General features: G+C 38.8%; 1 protein-coding gene across 1 annotated transcript; it reads left to right on the top strand.

The window, feature by feature from the left end:
• The first annotated feature begins 1,559 nt into the window (after window positions 1–1,559).
• Window positions 1,560–15,206, top strand: LOC109988286 (PDZ and LIM domain protein 3). The gene is made up of 7 exons (XM_020639730.3): window positions 1,560–1,749; window positions 7,203–7,354; window positions 8,785–8,869; window positions 8,989–9,176; window positions 11,129–11,256; window positions 12,830–12,941; window positions 14,516–15,206. Exons 1-7 carry the CDS (start codon window positions 1,657–1,659, stop codon window positions 14,703–14,705), a joined length of 948 nt encoding a protein of 315 aa, XP_020495386.1. The 5' UTR covers window positions 1,560–1,656; the 3' UTR covers window positions 14,706–15,206.
• The last annotated feature ends 4,845 nt before the right edge of the window (window positions 15,207–20,051 follow it).

Below are 20,051 nucleotides of genomic sequence, written 5' to 3'. Positions count from 1 at the left end.
AGCAAGTGTTAACTGCGGGAACCTATCCCTAACAAAAACATGTCTTGTTTACGTGTTTGTAATAGTTCATCAACAGCAAGGGCAGAGAGGTTAAAGGGCAACGTGCAGGTTCAACTTTATACTAGGCCTATATTAATTGTAATACCTTTTGACAAGGGGCTAGAACATGATTTTATATGTTTGAGAAAAACATCAGGGCACAAATTTAGCAGAAAACACAAGACTCAGAAACTCTTCGATACATTCAACATCATTTCATTTAAACGGTATCATAGAAGTTGTTCCTATTGTATATGTATTTATTGAATTAAGAGATTGCAGATTGTATGTTTTCTGTGTTTAATAGATCTGCCACATCTATGTTAGTATACCGGAATTAGCTCAAATGTTAGATTTCATCCTTTAGTCTTAAGGCAGGTACTATCAAAAAGCTTCACAAACAAATTCACATTTACAGAACACCTCACAGGACAGTCTACAGAACAGCACACAACTCACAGACAATATAACAAACTTCATGGACACGTATGCACAAAAGAAACAACAGACACACATTTAAAATGAGCCAATTAAAAATGCAGGATGAGCCAGAAGCCCCCGGGAACAGACACTACTGTACATCCATACTCTTACAGGTGTTCATTGAGCATAAACATAATTTGTCATGGATTTACATTGCCATGATAACTACAAAAAAAAGACATTAACTTGAATTGTTTACTGAAAAACATTGTCAAAGCTTTCCTAAAATTACGGATTTTGTGTTCTGTTTCTTAATTTGCACATTTGGCAATTAGCTTTTTATTAACATTTCCTGAGCAAAGTGAAAGTGCTAACATAGATTGAGATGCGTGACTTTCAGTATGTTTATAAAGTTTTTGATGAAATCAAAGAAAAAAAATGATCCTCTTCAAATGGCTCGGATAAAACACAGTTTTATCAACAAAAAACGTGGTAAGGAAGTTCTTGTTGGCTGAGTCTGTCAGAGATTAAAAATAATTACAAATCAAGCCCAGTTTGTGGTATAAACACAGAAATAAGTCGATGTGCTGAGCTGTATTGTTGACAAGTTCAGGGGTAAGTAAGAGTCCTGGGACCCATTCAGATCAATAGTAGCTGGAATGTTCCTGTGGGACTTGCAGAGCCTCCAAGAGGAGCTGCGCCACCAGACCAAATAAGGAGAGGAGCAGCAGGACCCGTCAAGCAGAGCAAGATGAGGCCAGCCAGACCGTGAGCAGCTCGGGATGAGGAGCCATGAGGAGGGGGCTGGTTTATATCCTCACTCTGTCTACAAAAAGTCATAAGAGTACAAAAAGACTCTGAGCCACAGATGGATTCAAATGACTGAACACTTTGATACTTGTTCTTGAAAAGTAAAAACTGGCTTTTACTTGGAGAGAGAAATTAAAAAGTGTTCAACAGAAACTAGAGAACAAGTGCCGCTAGAAAAGTCAGTGTGCAGTTCCAAAAATCGGACCAATTGTTTCACTCCTGGGGGTGGTGTCTGTCTATTCTCCTCCCCCTGCTCCCGCCCACAAGGTTCAAATCCTCCATCACTTTGATATCACTTGCTCTTTAACTGTGCTCCTCATAGTATGCAGTTTACTTTGTGTGCTGTTGTAATCTAACAACAGGGAGGGGAGACATTAAAGGGTCATGCCACTCAATGTCGTGCTGGACGGTCCGGCCCCCTGGGGGTTTCGGCTGACGGGAGGGAAGGACTTCAACCAGCCCCTGACCATCTCCAGGGTGAGTCAGAGATGAGAATTATCTTTTAGAAGCATAAACGAAAAGTAAAGAGTGTCATTAACTAGATCAAAACAAAGCCTTTCAACATATTTATAGTTTTATATCTAGTTTGAAGATCTACAATTTGACAGTGTTTGTACAGTTGCTATGGCAACTTCAAAAAAGAAAGTAGAAGTGAATGTGCCTCAGTCTGGTGAGAATTGAGTTCAACATCAGTTGAGTTTCCAGGAAAGCTTCATTCTCCAAAGACTGTGTCTGGACTCAGTGTGGTATGAGGTTTGCACCTGTGCCACGGCAAATGCAAGAGGCTTAGATACAAATAGCAGCTTACTTTGTACTCTGAAATGTGCTCTCACACACACACACACACACACACACACACACACACACGCGCGCACAAATGTCTCGAGTGGATTTGTGGTGGTGGAATTTAGGAGCTGAGTGAAGATACCACTTTATTTCAAATAAAATACATTGTAGGAAAAACAAATAAATCACAGTACAAAAAGAAAAGGAATATACTGTACCTAACTTTATTTTTTACTTAAAGCTTCTGTGAGAAACTTTTGGTTTGAGTGGATTTTGCCGCCCCCTGTGGATAAAGCGGGACGCCACCTCTCTGTGCTGACTTTGTCCTGGGCATGTCTAAGTAGTGTCTTATTATGAAACTTTAATTCTGCTGTCTTTTAACAGTAAACTATAACTTACTGTTAATCATCACATTAGACATTAGTAAACAAAGGTTATTTCTGCAGCGTACTTTAAACGCTTTGTCTGACATCTATTCCACTGTAGCAGTTTCAAGCCTAATTAAGAACAAAATAAAAATCATACATTTTCTCGCAGACGGCCTAATTTGCTTTAATAAGTCATGAAGAAGCATCCGTATTCCTTTCTGTCTGTTTCATGACCAGATAAAACTCCTTACAGGAGCTTTAATCCTTCAAATATTCAGGACATTCATGCTAACTGAGGCAACACAATGAGGATGAAGTCATCAACTATTGCAGAAGATGGTCGTAAGAGTTCCTGTGTAGGCATCTATAATAACGTTTCAGCTGTTCAGAAGCTTGTAAATGTCAGCTTAAGGTCAGGGAGCAGCATCATGCAGCTCGTCATGTTTGCAGACTGACAGCACGGGCAGAGCTGGGAGATGACAGCTTACACATGTGACACATTCAAGGAAACTCTGAGCCACCAAACTAGAGATGCTTGGGCCTCGATCAATAATTTATTCCAGGATGATGGTCTCAAAGAAAGAGAAAAGTGCAAGATTTGAGACTTAAAACTCAGATTTTATGAATTAGTGTTTGTCTCTTGGTGAAAATGACCATTTCCTGGAGCTGATATGGTATTTCCTGTCTCTGCAAAGTACAGCAAAAACGTCTTCATCACATTTAGTTGTGACAGGGTGGTTTTTGAGATTATTTATAGAAGTTTAATGTCATTTTATGAGAGACTGTCACTTTAGGCAGCTGAGAGTTGGAAAAGCAAAGTCTGTTTTTGTACTGTATGTAGCTGGAGGTAGTGGCCAGTTATCTTAGCATAAGATTAACACCAAAAATGGAGGTTAGGAGAGAAGGGTGGGGATGGAGTAAACATAAATTCAGCATTGTTGTGCTACCACTAACTTATCAAGTTCCCTTTCAAGAGTTTTTAAATTTAAGTCCAAAAAGATAAAAATGTCAAATTAATTCATTTACAAAATGCATCAAGTTTGACTCTATTTGAGGAACTTTTTTTAGCTGCCTGCTCTTGGATTAACCTTTTATTGACTCATTATCGTTCACATGTGATATTTACCTTAACTGGACGTGTTGTTTAAAATTTGTTGCAGATAGCTGGCGTTGGAATTTGTTTAATGGGACCTGGTAGGCAACATTTGCATTCAAACATGAGTTGGGCTTTTGTGTCATTGGGATCTGTTCTGACTTGTTCATGATGTCAGAAAGGTCATAAATGTAAATATTTACATGATCTGGCACGAGCAGAACTGGTATCTGCCTCTTTATAGCCAGTTGCATCCAGCAATGTCATCATGTGGTGTTAAACAACGTTTGAGCACACAGGAGCTAACAACATCTCACCAACACATTAACATGTTTGATGAATGCTCTCAGACAGCAAACAATCAGCACAAAACGTCAAAGTCAGAAAATGACATTTTAAAAATCCATATAAACTTATACACAACACATTGCAGGTACATCATTGAAGGCTTACATGATAACATATCTTCACACCTTTACAGGAAAGGTCTCATAAATGTTAAAGTATGAAAGGCAAATGTCTAAAATTCTTTGTTTTTACAGTTTGAAACATTTATTTTTTGAACCCCCTCTTTCATCAAAGAGCTTTTCCAAACAGTGACGTCTTCACCAGCAGTCAGACTTTGTGTTCAGTATGCTTTGTGTCCCACAGGATCAACTGTGGAGAGACTCAGTGAACCTGCTCTGTCGTGTCTATATTTAGTGAGTGATGTCTGAGTAAGCCCACTGACTAAAGGCAACGCTAGCTGCCCAAACCGCTGCTCTGCCCAATAACCTCACACCTGTTGTGTTAGAGGACACTCAGTGGTCCACATGAGAAGAGTGATGAGAGAGGACTGGATGGACGAGCTAGCAGAGGAATCAGCGAGGGTAAATTATGTATGAGCATTACAAAAGGAGAATGTAATCTCAGTACTGAGTTTGATTTGTAAAGTTAGCTTAATACAGATACACTTTCTATTATATAACAGGAATTGTTACTGCTGAGAACCTTCAGGCTGTTGTTAAGTACAAGTGAATGCAGTGTCTCCCTCCACTGCCATTTTTGGTCAGGAACATCTTCCTGCTGGTGTCTCAGCTGCTCAAGGAAAGTAAACACAAGTGATTATCATCTGTGTCCTTAATAGACAGCAGCCTTAAAGGAGCCCAGTGCCAAATGTACACATCAGGATCAGTTTACTTGATCTTAATGAGCTGAGAGCGACAGAGCTTGTGAAAAACAGCTGTGTACTGTTTTGTTTGGCTCTTGGGGAAGTTTTTCAGGTCAAAGAGTAAAACACTGATGATGTCATCGGGTTGTCTTATGTTGAGTGTTAAATCTACACTTAAATAAAAACAAGCCTGCACTAATGCACTCATAGATACTGGCATTTAACAGGCAATAAAGGTCTAAAGGAAGACCTCTGAGATGCATTATGGGGGGAGTGGCGGCAGTAGCTCATTGGGGGCAGTGAAGAAGGACGGCGATGACATATCACATCTCTGCAGTTAAGATCAGCTGTTGTTGGATCTGCATTCTTGACATCACATCCCTTCTACTAACCAAAACACACATCCAAAATTTGGATTAAACGTCAAAGATCCCTGAGGTCGGTACAGTGCACAGAAGAACAGATTTGTGTGTCGGTTTGAAGTTTAATGACTCCCCTGTTAGTGTTTGTTAAGTTTCCTTTCGTCCTTCCTATACTCGACTCTGCTAATCTATAGTCCACACAGCACCGCATGAGCCTCACATGTCAACAGAGCTGTCAGTCGTGTGGTACAGATGTTATACCGCAATATATAGCGTCAAAAAACAAAATCTACTAAACTTCACTGAAAAAGGAGCACTCGGGGTAAAAATCAGCATGTTAAGAACAAACTTCACAGGTGGACAAAAATGATTGAATGTGTATATTGACTTCACTCTCTGGAAGCTTTCATGTCATCCATCTTTTTACACAGTGGGGGGGCTAGAGAAAAGATGTCTCTCAAAGAAAGGGAAAGAAGGAAGCCAGAGAGAAAAAAGAAAGGTTTGGAAAGATGATTGTAATTCAAACATAGACATGAGATCTGACTCACTTGGAAACAAAAGAATCCAATAAAAAGCCAAGTTCAGGCAGCAGAAACGAGAGCAGCGAAACCTGCAGACAGACTGCAGCCGTCTGTCGTCCGCTGATATTTATAGGCACATGACCTCATTCAAGTTGAAGTGTAACATCCCAGTGTTAGCTGAGTTTAATATGTCCAGTAACACAATCCGTCTGTGGATAGGTCATGTTGTAAGTGTAGTGGAAGTGGAAATGTTGGGTTGGGTTTGACGCTGCTGCCTGAGGGATCCTCGTTGAGCCTCAGGGCTTTCTGGGACTTCTTCTCAGTCTACATCACATCCTGTCCAGCAGAAAACGTATTTCATGGGAAGCAGTTTTTATCTCTGCGGCAGGAGGTGGACAGTCTACGTGCATAAAAACCAACCAGGGCAGAGTCTTCACATAACTGCTTCTCAGAGAGAGGATGGTGCTTTACAGAGTGCATAAGGTGAAACATTATAGAGTAATAATAAGAATGGTCTCCATCTTTCTCTTCTGCTACTTATTGGAGTTTATGTTTTGGAGAGACTCAAAAAAGACAAAGGAATCCTACAAAGCTGTGATCCCAGCAGGGGAACAGGAACATGGGGTCGTGCAAGAGTTTTTTATTGACAGATGAAGTGCTACTGATAGAGAACAGACCACACTTCTCACAAGGCTGCCCCAGCTGTACATACTGTGAGGATTTAAAGGAAAGGAAAGGAAATCAGAGATTTTGGTTGAAGTAGCTCACAAAGTTACATAACTTTACTCCCAGATCCATAATAATGTGAATGTACTTAATCCCCTTCAGTAAAAAATATAAAAAAAGTAAAAAAGGACAGAGCAAACAGCTGGGACTGTGATCTAGAATCTATTCATCTCTGAGTTATTTGAGAAACTCATAAATCAATTCAAATGCAAAGACTACTGTGTCAAAATCTGAGTTATTAAAACGTGGTTCAGATGCTGACTCTAGATGTTACTGATGTTAACTTATCCCTTCACATACGTATGTTATAAAGAGATAACCAGGAAGAAGGCAACATCTTTGCCTCACTGAAAATTCCAACCACAACATCACCTTTTCTACTGATATTACTGATATAAGATTTGTTTTGATGATACAAAATAAAAAGGGAAATACATGACAGTTTCATACAACATGCTAACTGATTTTAGTTGTTTTAGTTTAGATGAAAGCATGGACTCATACAGCGCAGTTCAGGACTATTAGGATCTATTTTGGTTAACATGTGGAATCTATTTGTGTATCTTTTGGACGTAGTTGAGAATACAAATGTAGAATACCCCAGGAGCTTTTGTGTTTAGATCCAGTCGCTTTTCATCTTTTAATGATGCAACTTGAGGTCATAAATTGGCAAAGGAGTCAAAATGACGGGTTTCTGGAAATATACTTCACACATATTTTGGCGCTATACTAGTAAAAGAAGCCACAGTGTAATCCTCATGACTTGATTCAGTGTTCAACCCACACCTTGTTATCTTTCCCCGCTCTTTCATTTTTTTTAATTTGTCAAATTTGTTTAATCTCACTGAACACATAAACCGACCATCTTTATGCACTGTCCATTATTCGTTTCCCCCATATACCTTTATTCTCTTTCACTTTCAGATCACTCCCGGCAGTAAGGCCTCTGTAGCCAACTTGTGTCCTGGTGACATCATCCTGGCCATCGAGGGGGCCCCGGCCTCGGACATGCTGCACTGTGAAGCCCAGAACAAGATCAAGGAGTCCAGCAGTCAGCTCCGTCTCACTGTAGAGAGGTCAGAAACAGAAAACATGCACACTACCTGTTATAACAAAAACAACAAAGCATTAGAAGTAATAGACAGCTTTATCCGTGTTCTTTTCCTCGTTTGAAAGATGTTAGCTATTTAGAGAGCTTGATGAGCTAAAGCGTGTTTCAGAAACTAAGATATGAATTTGGCCCGCCTAAATTCCACTACTTTGCCTGCATCTCAAAATGTGAAGTGTGTTGGGTTCATATTGTCTCATTAGGGTGACATCACTGAGGACATAATAATAAAACAATAGTTATTTAAAGTAATAGTTTTTTAAGTTGATGTTATCATGTTTCTGACAGCTGGTATCATAGTCTAAAGTCCAAGCTGTTGTCATGATATTATTTTGGATCACTCTTCGGGCTGCTGTTGCTTTTACTGTGTCTAGTAAAAAACAGATGTTAATAAATGTTTCAATAACATACACTGGTGCATAGCAGAAGCACTTTCCAAGCTGTTTGGCTTGTAGCCCTTTAAAACCAAACAGTGTCTGCTTTTGACCCCCACTCACCAGCTGAGTGTCAGTGATTATCAAAAACTGATTTTTGTTTTTAAATTTTTTTGTAATAATTGATTTTTCAGTCACCTAAAGAAAGGAAATCAACCAGTTAATTGTTTTAATTTGCGTTAATGAAAGTCAAAGGTTAATAAACATCATTGTACCTGTCGAACATCTTATGAACCGCGAGGGTTTATTGTTTTCATCTCTGACTGACCTGTGGCCCCTTTCCCACATGTCATTCCCCACTCTCTCTCTCTCTCACACACAATTTCTGACTCTGTCCACTGTCATGTCTCTAGATGAAGGTATAAACAGCCAAAAAGTCCAAAAGAATCATTTTTAATTTAGACTGAGAAAACACTAGACCTCAGTTTTGATGTTTTAGAGGTTACAGAGGATCAGACGCCAACATTTTCCCTCCCTGCCAGCATTCCTAATCACTCAGTAGATCATACTATATCATCCTCCTTCCTTTTCACGTTACATAGCGCGAGCAAGGGTGCACACTGGAAAGCTCTATTTTATCTTCCATACATTAAGGCTAACTTTAAAGTGCTCTTACCTTATGGTGCGTTACATACGGCCTCCGCCATGTCCAGTTTGTGTACCAAACAGAGGCGGCTCATTTCCGCACATTAGAAAGGCTCTCTGCCCAATTTCAGACTCTACTGTCCTGTCTCTCCAATAAAGGCCCAAAAGATTAAAAAAAATCTAAAGATAATAATGATAATACATTACACATCACTGCGTTCTACAATTACGCTTGTACTTTTTTTACCCTACACTAACCCCCTCCTTTTTTTTTAAATTGGGTGTTTGAAAGAGCCACAACAGATTATAAAGGTCATGGTACATTCATTCGTCCCCTTGGGCTGACATTCTGACCAGGATCTTGTTATTTTATTTCCAGAAATGAATCCAAACTGTGGTCTCCTCGTGTTGTGGAGGACGGCAGAGCTCAGCCATACAAAATGAACCTGGAAGCAGAACAGCAGGTTTGTATGAGCTTGAGAAGATAATACATGTTTATTAAAGGTAATCCCAGCTATTTTGCTTTGAATAATTAGTTTGCTGTTGTCTTACTAAAAGTGTTGCTCTCTTCTTCTCCCCGCAGGAATATAAACCTATCGGCACAGGTCACAACCGAAAAGCTCAGCCATTTGTAGCAGCAGCAAACATCGATGACAAGCGCCAAGTGGTCAGCTCAGCATACAACACTCCTATAGGCCTCTACTCCTCAGGAAACATCCAGGACGCCATGCAGGGACAAATCAGAGGCCTGGTGCACCAAAAGCCTGGGAGGTGATGCTTCTCACTCAATCTACTCACTCAGGCTCATTAAAAAGCACCACACAATAAACAAGCTAGATTTATTTTCAAAATTAGGTTTAGGCTACGGGTTCCAAAAAAAACTTTTAGAGGTGATAAAAAATACAATTGAAGGCAAGATCAAAGAAGGATCAGGACACTATATTAAAAGCTCTCAGCAATATTATTTGAAAAAGCTACGTTTCAATCTTGAAGATCTTCTCCAGACATTGTCCATGTCAATTCATGGGGGGGGGGGGGGGGGGGCCGAGGTATGATGTGCAAACAAACACACAAATATCAATTATTTAACCTTTCTAACCTCTCCAATAATATCTACTTTATAACACAAGATAATGGCAACATTAGCTTGTTTTTTTGACACAAAAATCAGATTCATGTTCAAATACACAATTTAAAGGACTTTAAAATGTATATGCACACTCCTTCACAGTCTAAGTTGCAATGTTTTGGCCCCGACACATTGCCAGTTGGTTAATTGCAAGCAAGACAGATTGTATTCTATGCACTTGTTTTGTGAAATAAATGTGCAACAATTGTAGTTACAATTTAAAGTAAAAACAAAACAAAAAAAGGTTAAATTGGTCTGTAAAGAAAACTACTAGCAGCATTCTGCAAAAATAACTAATTGTTGGTTTTAAAATATAGTCCCACCTCTGACAATGCAAATAGCCAATCACAGTTTAGGATTTTTGGGGTGGCATCTGGGGTGGCCAATCAGATTTCTAGGTGGTCCCATATCACCCCTGCCCACCCCTCTGGACAAGCCCCTGATTGTGAGGAAATATTCCAAACTTGCATGCTGTGTTTTTATAGAATTATTACAATATAATATAACTAACTGATTAAGTGACCCCATTTTCCAACATAAATAATCTCTCCTCTGGTGCCACCCTCAGGCCAAATGTTTGGTTACAGTCTGAGAATAGAATAGAATTACTTTACTGATCCCAAACTGGGAAATTGTAGTGTTACAGCAGCATGTTATCAAAGCAAATACAACAATATAAGAATAGATACATAAATAAGCACTTGCAATATCAAAAATAAGAATAGCATTATCTAAATTTATGTTGTGTTTTTTTGTATAACTGTGACAAACAGGGTTACTAACATGGCAGTACATACTTTATTTTTGTTTGCTGTTGTTTTTATTACATCTTACTTGATTGCACCTGCTGCTCACATGACTCACCTCCTGAGTCACTCTATGTGTTTGAAGGTGTCAGCTGAGCAGCTTCTGACGATCACAGATGTGTTACAGTGTGTGAGCCTTTAGCCTTCCTCTCTGTTCATGAGGATTTCATTAGGCTACCTGATAAATGGTGTGTCACTCAGAGAATTTACTACCAAGGCTCACAGGAATGAATCTTTCCATGACTTCAACACAGTTTCTAACATGCATCAAATCTGGCCTATCCTGTCATTTGTTGCAATAAATTATTCCTCTTTTAGAATTATTTCTAGATTACATGGAAATACAGAGACATCAGGGTTAGATTCATTTGATATGTAACAGAACATGATAGAAGATAAGAGTGCATGTTGTAGAATCAGCCTGCTGTATCCTTCTGTAATCACTACCCTTTAGTTCCTCATTGTCCTCATCCCACCTCTACTCCTCTACATTTTTCTCCTTTTAAGGCTGACTTGCCACGCTGTAGCTCTGTAATCTTCAGCAGGTTCTTACTTGATCTCCTCCACTCTCAAACCAGAAAGAAACAAAAAATCTTCAGAGGAATGCTCTTAATATTAACATTTGTTTTATCTGCTAGCATGAAGAATCTTTCTGAATAAATTTGACTTATAAGACTTTGAAAAAAAAAATACTTTTTTGTGTCACAATCAAATAATAATTCATTCATCAATAGTTCTACATAGGCAGAATTGTGGACTGTATTTAAGTGTGGATGGTTATTTATCAGCCCCAGGCCTCTGACCAGCATCGAGGACTCTGACGTGTACAGGATGTTGCAGAGTGGCGAGGAGGAACCACAGGAGCCTCGACAGTCTGGCTCCTTCAAAGCCCTACAGGAGTCTATCGATGGTGATGGTGAGCTCTTCATCTCTCTCCACAGGACTTCTTACATAACACAAACACATCTTACAGGATGAAATGATTCACCTTTACATTTCAGCAACAAGGCCATTCAAAGTGCTTCACAGGAGACATCAAAAGCATCATGACAAAGGGAAACAGACACAATCAAATTGAACATTTAAATAAACATTAAAAGAATGAAAGAAGCACTGCTTCAGTATAGATATTAAAATAAGTATTAAAAGGCCCTTGTACATGAACATACTACTTAAAACAGATGTGGTCATTTTACCTTACAGATTGTTGTATTCAGTTTTCTTTCTGTGAGGTCTTCTCACAGTTTTGAAGTGGGCGGGGCTTATTTAGAAAAATTATGAAATCGAAAAAAACCTCCTGTTGCAGGTTTTGAAAAAGGTGGGCTGTTGCTCAAATGGATTTCAACATAAAACGCTGTCACATTTACTCATGAATATCAAACAAACATTTTAACACAAACAAAGTTGCAGTGCTTTTTTAATTTGAGCATTTTCATTGTTGCAGTGTTGCAGCATTTAGTTCAGTTATATTACATAAATCGTTGAGTGATTAGGTTTGGGACACAAAGATTGTAGTTCAAGCTAAATAATGACCTGACACAGCAGATATTTTTACATCAAACATGTCCTCATTAGAGTTCGGTGAAGACAGACTCTTCTCTTTAGCTTTGGTCCAGGAGATAGACTGGCTGGTCCATCTGTCACTCCCCAGCTCCTAAGGTCATTACATATCAGACCGTCCTCTGGCAAGATGCTTAAACCTGTTGGTCATCAGTGGGAAATATCTCCTGAACAGGAAGTTGGTTACTTGCACTTGATGACCCTGAGGCCACAAGCTGAAACGTGTTGGTCTAATTTTTTAATAAAGTTGATCTTTATACTACGTGTAAAAAGATGTGTGTTGCTGGAACTTTTCAATTCAATTCAATTCAAATAACTTTATTTATCCGTTAGGAACTTCATTTGTGTAAAAGAGCATCAGTACGCATACAGCTAGACACAAAAACAACAGCAGAAACACACACATACAAGTGGCTCTATTAAAAGCATGATGAATAGGTCATAAATAATTGTTATAAGCGGTTAAATGAGTGGTCTTAAAAATAAATAAGAAATAGATCATTTGTTCATGAGCCTGATGGATGTGGGAGCAAAGCTTGACATGGCTCAATTAGCCTGAACTTTTTGGACCTCTTCAAGCATTTCACTCTTCATGCACCTTGGTAAACTTATACATATTTATGCAACATGTTGAGAGTGAATGATTAATCAGTCTTTATCACACACAAATAAGAATACAAAATATCTCATAAATCCACACCTCAACGTGCCCCCCTTATAATTCAAGTGGTGCATGTTAAAGCTAAACAATATGTCATTATGTGTTTCCTTGATTAACTAATGAAAAAGGGGAGTGTCATTTTGGTTTCAAGAGGTTAAAAGTGCCCCTGCCTCATACATTTAGATTGTTTTGTTTTGATTTATGTCTGAGTGTGGGGCTGTTTGTTTAGTGGTCTCTCTCTCTCTCTTTCTCTGCTCCATGTTTGCAGGCACTCGACCCATTGTAACCAGAACAGTAAAAGCCCCGTCAACCAAACCGACTCCACCCACAGGAAACCTGCAGAAACTGCCCATCTGTGACAAGTGTGGGAATGGGATTGTGTGAGTAAAAATAGAAATCATCTGTGATTCCCATTCAGGGTTTGCATCAGTACGAAAACAAAGGGTGGAGAAAATTACTGGAACAATACTGCAACACTATAAAGTATAACATGTCTAGAAATGAATGTGTCTCTTTGTCTGTAGCTGAATACTGAGCAAGGTTCATAATGTAGGATTTCATCCAGGGCTGAATACACTGTTATGTAAAGGCCTTTTGTTTGGACTAAAAGTGACGGAGAACCAAAATCTTAACATTAAACACCTCACCGAAAAATCTTTTGACAGTTGACCACATAAACCTTAACCCAAAAGACAACTTTTCCTTTGAACATTAAATATGCCTGTTGTTAAAATCCTGATATTTAAGCTCCACTGAGGAATCTTCTGTTTGTGTTCATTTTGACACCCCCTGTGAAATAAGTGGCACCATCTCTGCTGATTTTAACCTGTGTGTATCTATTACTGTAGTTTGACAAAAATCCCAACATGCTTTCTTTTATCAGTCAGTAGACTCACACATCTTGGAAACAAAGGCTGTGTTGGTAGTGTGCTGCTAATCTTCTCGGCTAACACCTACCCTATACGACATCACTTTCAGGCATATAAAACAACATTATAGAAATGATCAAACTTTTCCTTGATGGTTTCGTTTGCTTACACAGATCATAAAGAGGAAAACGTATTATTTCAGTCAGTTTCATAACATGTTAGCTTTATCTTGTTGTCTCTTATGCAATTTTAAAAGTAGCTTACTGATGTAAACATCAACGTTACATGTGAATTATGTATGTTATGAACCCCCTTTAATGCGGCAAATGAGCAAGTGTGCGGGCCTAGCTTCTTTCTCATTTTTTCTATTTTTGCACTGCCCTGCACCTATACGTAATGTGCGTGTAACTACCTCTTTTTCAAAATGTAAATTATACGACATACATGTAATAAATAATATGATATGTGTTCAGGACGATCTAAAATCAGATTTTGAAATATTTTCTAATAGCTAATAGAATACGTTTAACACATTCATAGTCTTTTTAATGTAAAAAAAAAATGACGATGACATAAATCATATCTTATCATTTATATTTTAATTAAACTTCATTTAGGGGTCTTATCGTAAAAAAAAAAAGAAATTGCTTGTAAGGCAGCAATACAACATAAACTTATCGACAGACTGGACTTAGTGTATTTAAAACCAAAAAATATATATGAAAAGGGGAATGATAATGTGGCTACGTTTTATTTTTTTAAAAAAAGGGAACAAAAGTACAAATAAACTAAATGTAAAGCACGGTCAAAATCGAGTGTGCTGACCTAGCTCAACAGATGCCAATAGAGCCAGCACTGGCAGCATGCTGTGAGCTTCAACCAATCAGCAGCCAGGGTTGACTGCAGTCTTAATTGCCTTCAATTAAGCATCCACTGAACACTAAAGATATCCACTGCACTCTCATATATAAATGCCTCCTATTTGTAACTGTATAAAACCTTGCTATTTAATTATTGGTATGGTTTGCGACACTCTCCATAAACTTTCTTTCCTTTTGACACCCTCTCTGTCTCTTTTGCTACAGCGGGACGGTCGTGAAGGCACGAGACAAATACCGTCACCCCGGCTGCTTTGTATGCAACGACTGTGACATCAACCTCAAACAGCAGGGCTACTTCTTTGTGGAGGGGCAGCTGTACTGTGAGACTCACGCTCGAGCTCGGACGAGACCACCGGAGGGACACGACCTCATCACAACTTTTCCCTCTGCATAGATTCCCCACTAATGAGCACAAACAGACACACTTTGGTCAAATATTCCCCCCCCCAACACACATCTGTTTGTGTTATCTTACATCTGTTTGTGTTCACTTCTATCTTGTCTGTGTGAATTATACTCTTTAAAAATACACTCTTGCAGGTACGTAACATGACAAAGTTCTGACCTTGAGGTCACATCTATGTCTGAACAGGTTGATCATTGAACCTGGTTGTTAATAGAGCCAAGCAGCAGTGATAATAAACAGAAAGATTTGACATGTTCAGACCTCAGTTCAAACTGTAGGAGTGCATTTATCTGTGAAGTTTTCAATAAACAGCACTATCTTTAAAGCAGAATAACTCAGAGAGTCCTAAGTATAGTGATGGCATTAAACAAAAGGCCACGCAAACAAAAAGAAAAATGTTTACAAGTAAAATGGATGTTCTTCCATTATTATTTGTTTCCACAGTTTGCTTTCTTTGTACATCAAAGATACATTAAATAGTGAAGGTGGTTTCTCCTTTTTTAACTCATTGTGTTGGTTGCATGTGCGGTACGTATTTTCGCTGAAGGGTGCTGCACGGTACAAATGCATGCGCTATGTGTATGTCCTTATCTTCAAAAGGTTACTGTCAAGTCCAGTGACAGCCTTAGTAACTACCATAACCAAATGGAATATATTATCTTCTTTAATATCTTCAAAATTAAGTTAACAATGCAACAGAGACCAGAAACTCTCACAACTATCACATACGTCTATCAAACAAAAACAGCATCCCCCCCCCCCCCCCCCCCCATATATAGTAGGGTCATTTTTGCTATTCCTTATGTCATAATCCTTTATTTTTTAAAAGCAGCCAGTCAGCCCATCTCTGTACGGTTTGATACAATGGCTGAGGCTAAGAGGACGGTGACAGATGAGGATAAGAGTGAATGAGTGAGTGACCGAGCAAGAAGGAGATTGTACATCCCTGCAGATATTAACCCCCTGAGGTGTAAGGCATTTTGTCCTAATTTTTCAACCCCTGGTCTCATTTTGTAAAAAGGCATGTTTCATCTCACCAGAGTAATGCACAACCGTGTATACATCTATTTTTTTCAGGATGGATGTCAGATAAAGTTCCAAATTAAATGCAAAATTAAAATTAAAACAACAATCACATCACAGATAAATGTTGAAATATAATGTACAACAAAGACTATGACGTTTGGACTCCTAAATGGGTGAAATAAGCATTATAGATATCAGAGATCAAAAGAATCCTAACCATTTCTTTGAGAAAATCACCAATGTTTTTTTGTCTAAAATGTGAGTTTTGCCATTAAGAAATGAGGGTCTGTAGTGGCCGTATCACACTTCTTGATCTTGTGGTATGTTCCTCTGGAAGGTCAGAGAGGGTGTAAAATGTATGTATTTATTTCAAAGGACAATCTGCCCATTATTTAGAGCTGTAATGTAAAGAGAGCACAGATCTACTTATACTAGAATATGATGAATCCATTCAAAACAGTTCTATATTTTGTATTTCTGTGCTCAGAGCAGGTAGTTTTAGGTTTCTCATTGGCCCTGACATATCAGGTGATCGCCGATACAGCCTCTGATTGGTAGACAGACCAAAAACAAATGGCAGCGTCCTTGTTAGCCCAGTGAGCTAACAGAAATTTCATTAAAAGTTATACATAAATCATCATGGATTACATTTATTTTTGGGAGGCTTGGATCTGGATAGTCTCTGAACATACACTGATCTTCTCAGTGGGATAGAAAAGCCTTGGGAAGTTGTAGAAACACACAGTGATTATCACTGGAAAACCTGGGAGCTGACGAAGCCAATGGATTTTACAGTAAGTTGCAACGTCGTACTTTTCAATTTTTTGAGCTGATGATGTAGAGACGACATTCCTTATATCGTATACGACAGCAGATTAAATTCACACATACACATGCTATGTCAACTTCACATGCAAACAGCTTTGCTGTAGATTCCTGCAGAGTCATGCTGAAGACACTTGCAGAGTCATACATAGTGTTGCTTTAAAGTAAAGCATATTACATTTGCTGTCAAAGTGAGTTTCTCAACAGACTCCACTTAATCAGTCCACAATAGAAATACAGTTAATTTTAGGGAAAAATCAATACTAATTGAACCCACACGATGTCATAAATCAAAAATGAAATCATATGGTTGGAAAGCAACATGACAGGCATGGGGAGTAAGCTAAGTGCTTTCTCCTGTAAAAGCCAGAATAGATTCTGTCAGCTAACAACAAGAAATTCAATTAGTCTTCAAAGCTATTGTTCATTTGACTTGATTAGAAAGTATCCTCCTCCTAGAGGTACACTTTGTGGCTGCAGCAGCTACTCAATTATGTTGGGCAGTTAAAGAAACAGTTATTGATTTAGTGCTGAATACACCATGAAAGCCTAAACTAAAAATGGAGAAGCAGAGCTAATGTCTCTGTCCCTTTGCTTCTCACGTATGCACAAAGTAAATCAGTGAGAACCTGGTCAACAGGAAAGGCTCTTCCAAACCTGAGCACCGGTGTAATCACTGTAAAAGCAGATAGTGGTAATTAGTAGGTCAGTGCAAACAAAGACAAGGCGCGTAGGGGGAGGAACTCCTCTCATCTGGCTAATAAGAATGCCTGTTTCAGTTTCCTACTGAAGCCTAAATGCAAACACATTTAAAAAGCTGCATTCATGTGCTGCTGTAACTCACACAACAAACAGCCCACTTAATGTCAGGCTGAAACAAAGTTAGAATAATTGTGCAACTCAAATGACAAATCCTTCATGACTCATGTTTCTGATATTTGTTTTGTATTATTTCTACACTTCAGCATGCAGGATGTCCGGGTTCAGAGACTCTATGGCATATCTGCATCTTGCATCTTAATCCCGCCAGTTAACAAGGACCCCTTATCTAAATGCGTAAAACTCTTAACAGCCTAAATAGAGTTTGTAAAGATAAACTCACACCGTATGAGTCCAAAAGTTTCACAGAACGTGCATGAAAGGCAAACATCACTTGTTGACTGACTACTGTATTGAAATGAGGCATTTATCCTGGGAATTATCTGAAGATCTTTAGTGAGCAAAATTCAAAGCAAGTATTTTATACAGTCCGTGTTTATGAAAGGTATTCCAGTTTTTTTTCGATGACTGTCAAAAGTGCTTCTTAAGATCCAATACAATATGACATGATACACTTTATTGTCCCCCAAAGGACTCAAAGTGCTGCAAACAGTAGAATAACAACTAAAATAGGTCAAAAGCAGCAGTAGCAGGTCCAGGTCGCGGGCAGAGCAATGCCACCAGGAGAATGATTAATTCATCTGTTGTTATTATTGTTGTATTGGTCCTTTAATCTAATAGTGATGAATCATTGATTTTTTTACATTTTAGCTCAATAAATGACATCAATGATTGATTTATTGCTTTTTCATTATAGGCTTACTTCTATTTTTACCAGCACTTCATAAGCCGATATCGTGTAGTAACTCTCGTTTGCTGATGTAACCTAGAGCTCATGATATCTCTCTTGACGTGAGCTTGATGTGAAATGTTGTAGAAATTGATACAGACATGTTTATTTTGTTGTTAGGTAGTTTAGTTGATAAATCACTAAAAATACTATCAAAAAGTGACACCCCACCACATGGAAAAATATACACAAGGGATACCATGATTTGAATTGCATGTTTCTGTTCTTTTTATGTGCATGAATAGAATTTTGACCTTAAAAAATGCCTCTTTTGATAAATGCAGTCTGATTGCTAACAGCAGGAGAGTTCATGCAGTGGAGTTTGATTACAAAAGAACACTTTGAATGATGTACTCAGGCTTCAGCCATCATTTATTTGTTCAGCTGTGATTGCACAGTCCATAGTATACATTTAACGATATATATATATACATCAAATAACATTTTTGTGAGTTTGGTTGTGCAAGAATAACCAAGTTACATGAAAATGTTTGTTGTTATGATCACAACATTCAGCTGTAATTAGGGCCAGAACACAGAACTTGGAGCGAGGACCCTATTGAAATGCAAGGAATTATTAGGGACCGACCCTATTGGAGCCTTCAGGCTGAATGATTCAACCAATGAATGAATCGCATGTTTGGCAGCTTGAACATGCCCCAAAACTCTTTAAATGTTTTACAAAATTAGGAGAAAATTATGTGTAATTATTATTCAGCGCATTAGCGTCGTAAAATAGCTCCACAGCGCCCTTTGCAAATGTATCAAACCCTCACATGCATCAAACCCTCACATGCATCGAACCCTCACATGCATCAAACCCTGACATGCATCAAACCCTCACATGCATCAAACCCAGACATGCATCAAACCCTCACATGCATCAAACCCTCACATGCATCAAACCCTGACATGCATCAAACCCTCACATGCATCAAACCCTCACATGCATCAAACCCTCACATGCATCAAACCCAGACATGCATCAAACCCTCACATGCATCGAACCCTCACATGCATCAAACCCTGACATGCATCAAACCCTCACATGCATCAAACCCTCACATGCATCAAACCCTGACATGTATCAAACACTCACATGCATCAAACCCTGACATGCATCAAACCCAGACATGCATCAAACCCAGACATGCATCAAACCCTCACATGCATCAAACCCAGACATACATCAAACCCAGACATGCATCAAACCCTCACATGCATCAAACCCTCACATGCATCAAACCCTCACATGCATCAAACCCAGACATGCATCAAACCCTCACATGCATCAAACCCAGACATGCATCAAACCCTCACATGCATCAAACCCAGACATGCATAAAACCCTCACATGCATCAAACCCTGACATGCATCAAACCCCGACATGCATCAAACCCCGACATGCATCAAACCCTGACATGCATCAAACCCAGACATACATCAAACCCTCACATGCATCAAACCCTGACATGCATCAAACCCCGACATTCGTCAAACCCCGACATGCATCAAACCCTGACATGCGTCAAATCCCGACATGCATCAAACCCAGACATGCATCAAACCCCGACATGCACAGGGGTGCTAGCGCCCATTCAGTACAGCTTGCAGCCCTAGTCAGATGTTGAAAATTATGTTGAATTTGTATGTTTGTTTGTTACTAGATTACTTACTTATGTTAAAGACTTTGCCTATGATATCTAATGTACCTTACTATAAGTCGACATTGTCATTTAAAAAAAAAAAATATGGGTCACAAATAGTGGCCCTTAGGATCTTTGACCCCTAAATCCTCTCCTCCCTCTGCAAACACTGTTTTCATTTAAAACAGGTTCATGTGACTTGTTTCCTCTGTTGCATTCATTAAAGG

This window comes from Labrus bergylta, chromosome 1 (genome assembly GCF_963930695.1).
Source record: "Labrus bergylta chromosome 1, fLabBer1.1, whole genome shotgun sequence".
Taxonomy (NCBI): Eukaryota; Metazoa; Chordata; class Actinopteri; order Labriformes; family Labridae; genus Labrus; species Labrus bergylta.
This window is presented reverse-complemented; position numbering and strand designations above follow the sequence as displayed.

Excerpts from the sequence above, each read along its gene's own strand:
- LOC109988286 (XM_020639730.3), top strand. The coding sequence starts at position 1,657 with ATGCCACTCAATGTCGTGCTGGACGGTCCGGCCCCCTGGGGGTTTCGG. Across the intron at positions 1,750-7,202 it reads AGCCCCTGACCATCTCCAGG|ATCACTCCCGGCAGTAAGGC; the intron begins GTGAGTCAGAGA and ends TTTCACTTTCAG. Across the intron at positions 7,355-8,784 it reads CTCCGTCTCACTGTAGAGAG|AAATGAATCCAAACTGTGGT; the intron begins GTCAGAAACAGA and ends TTTTATTTCCAG.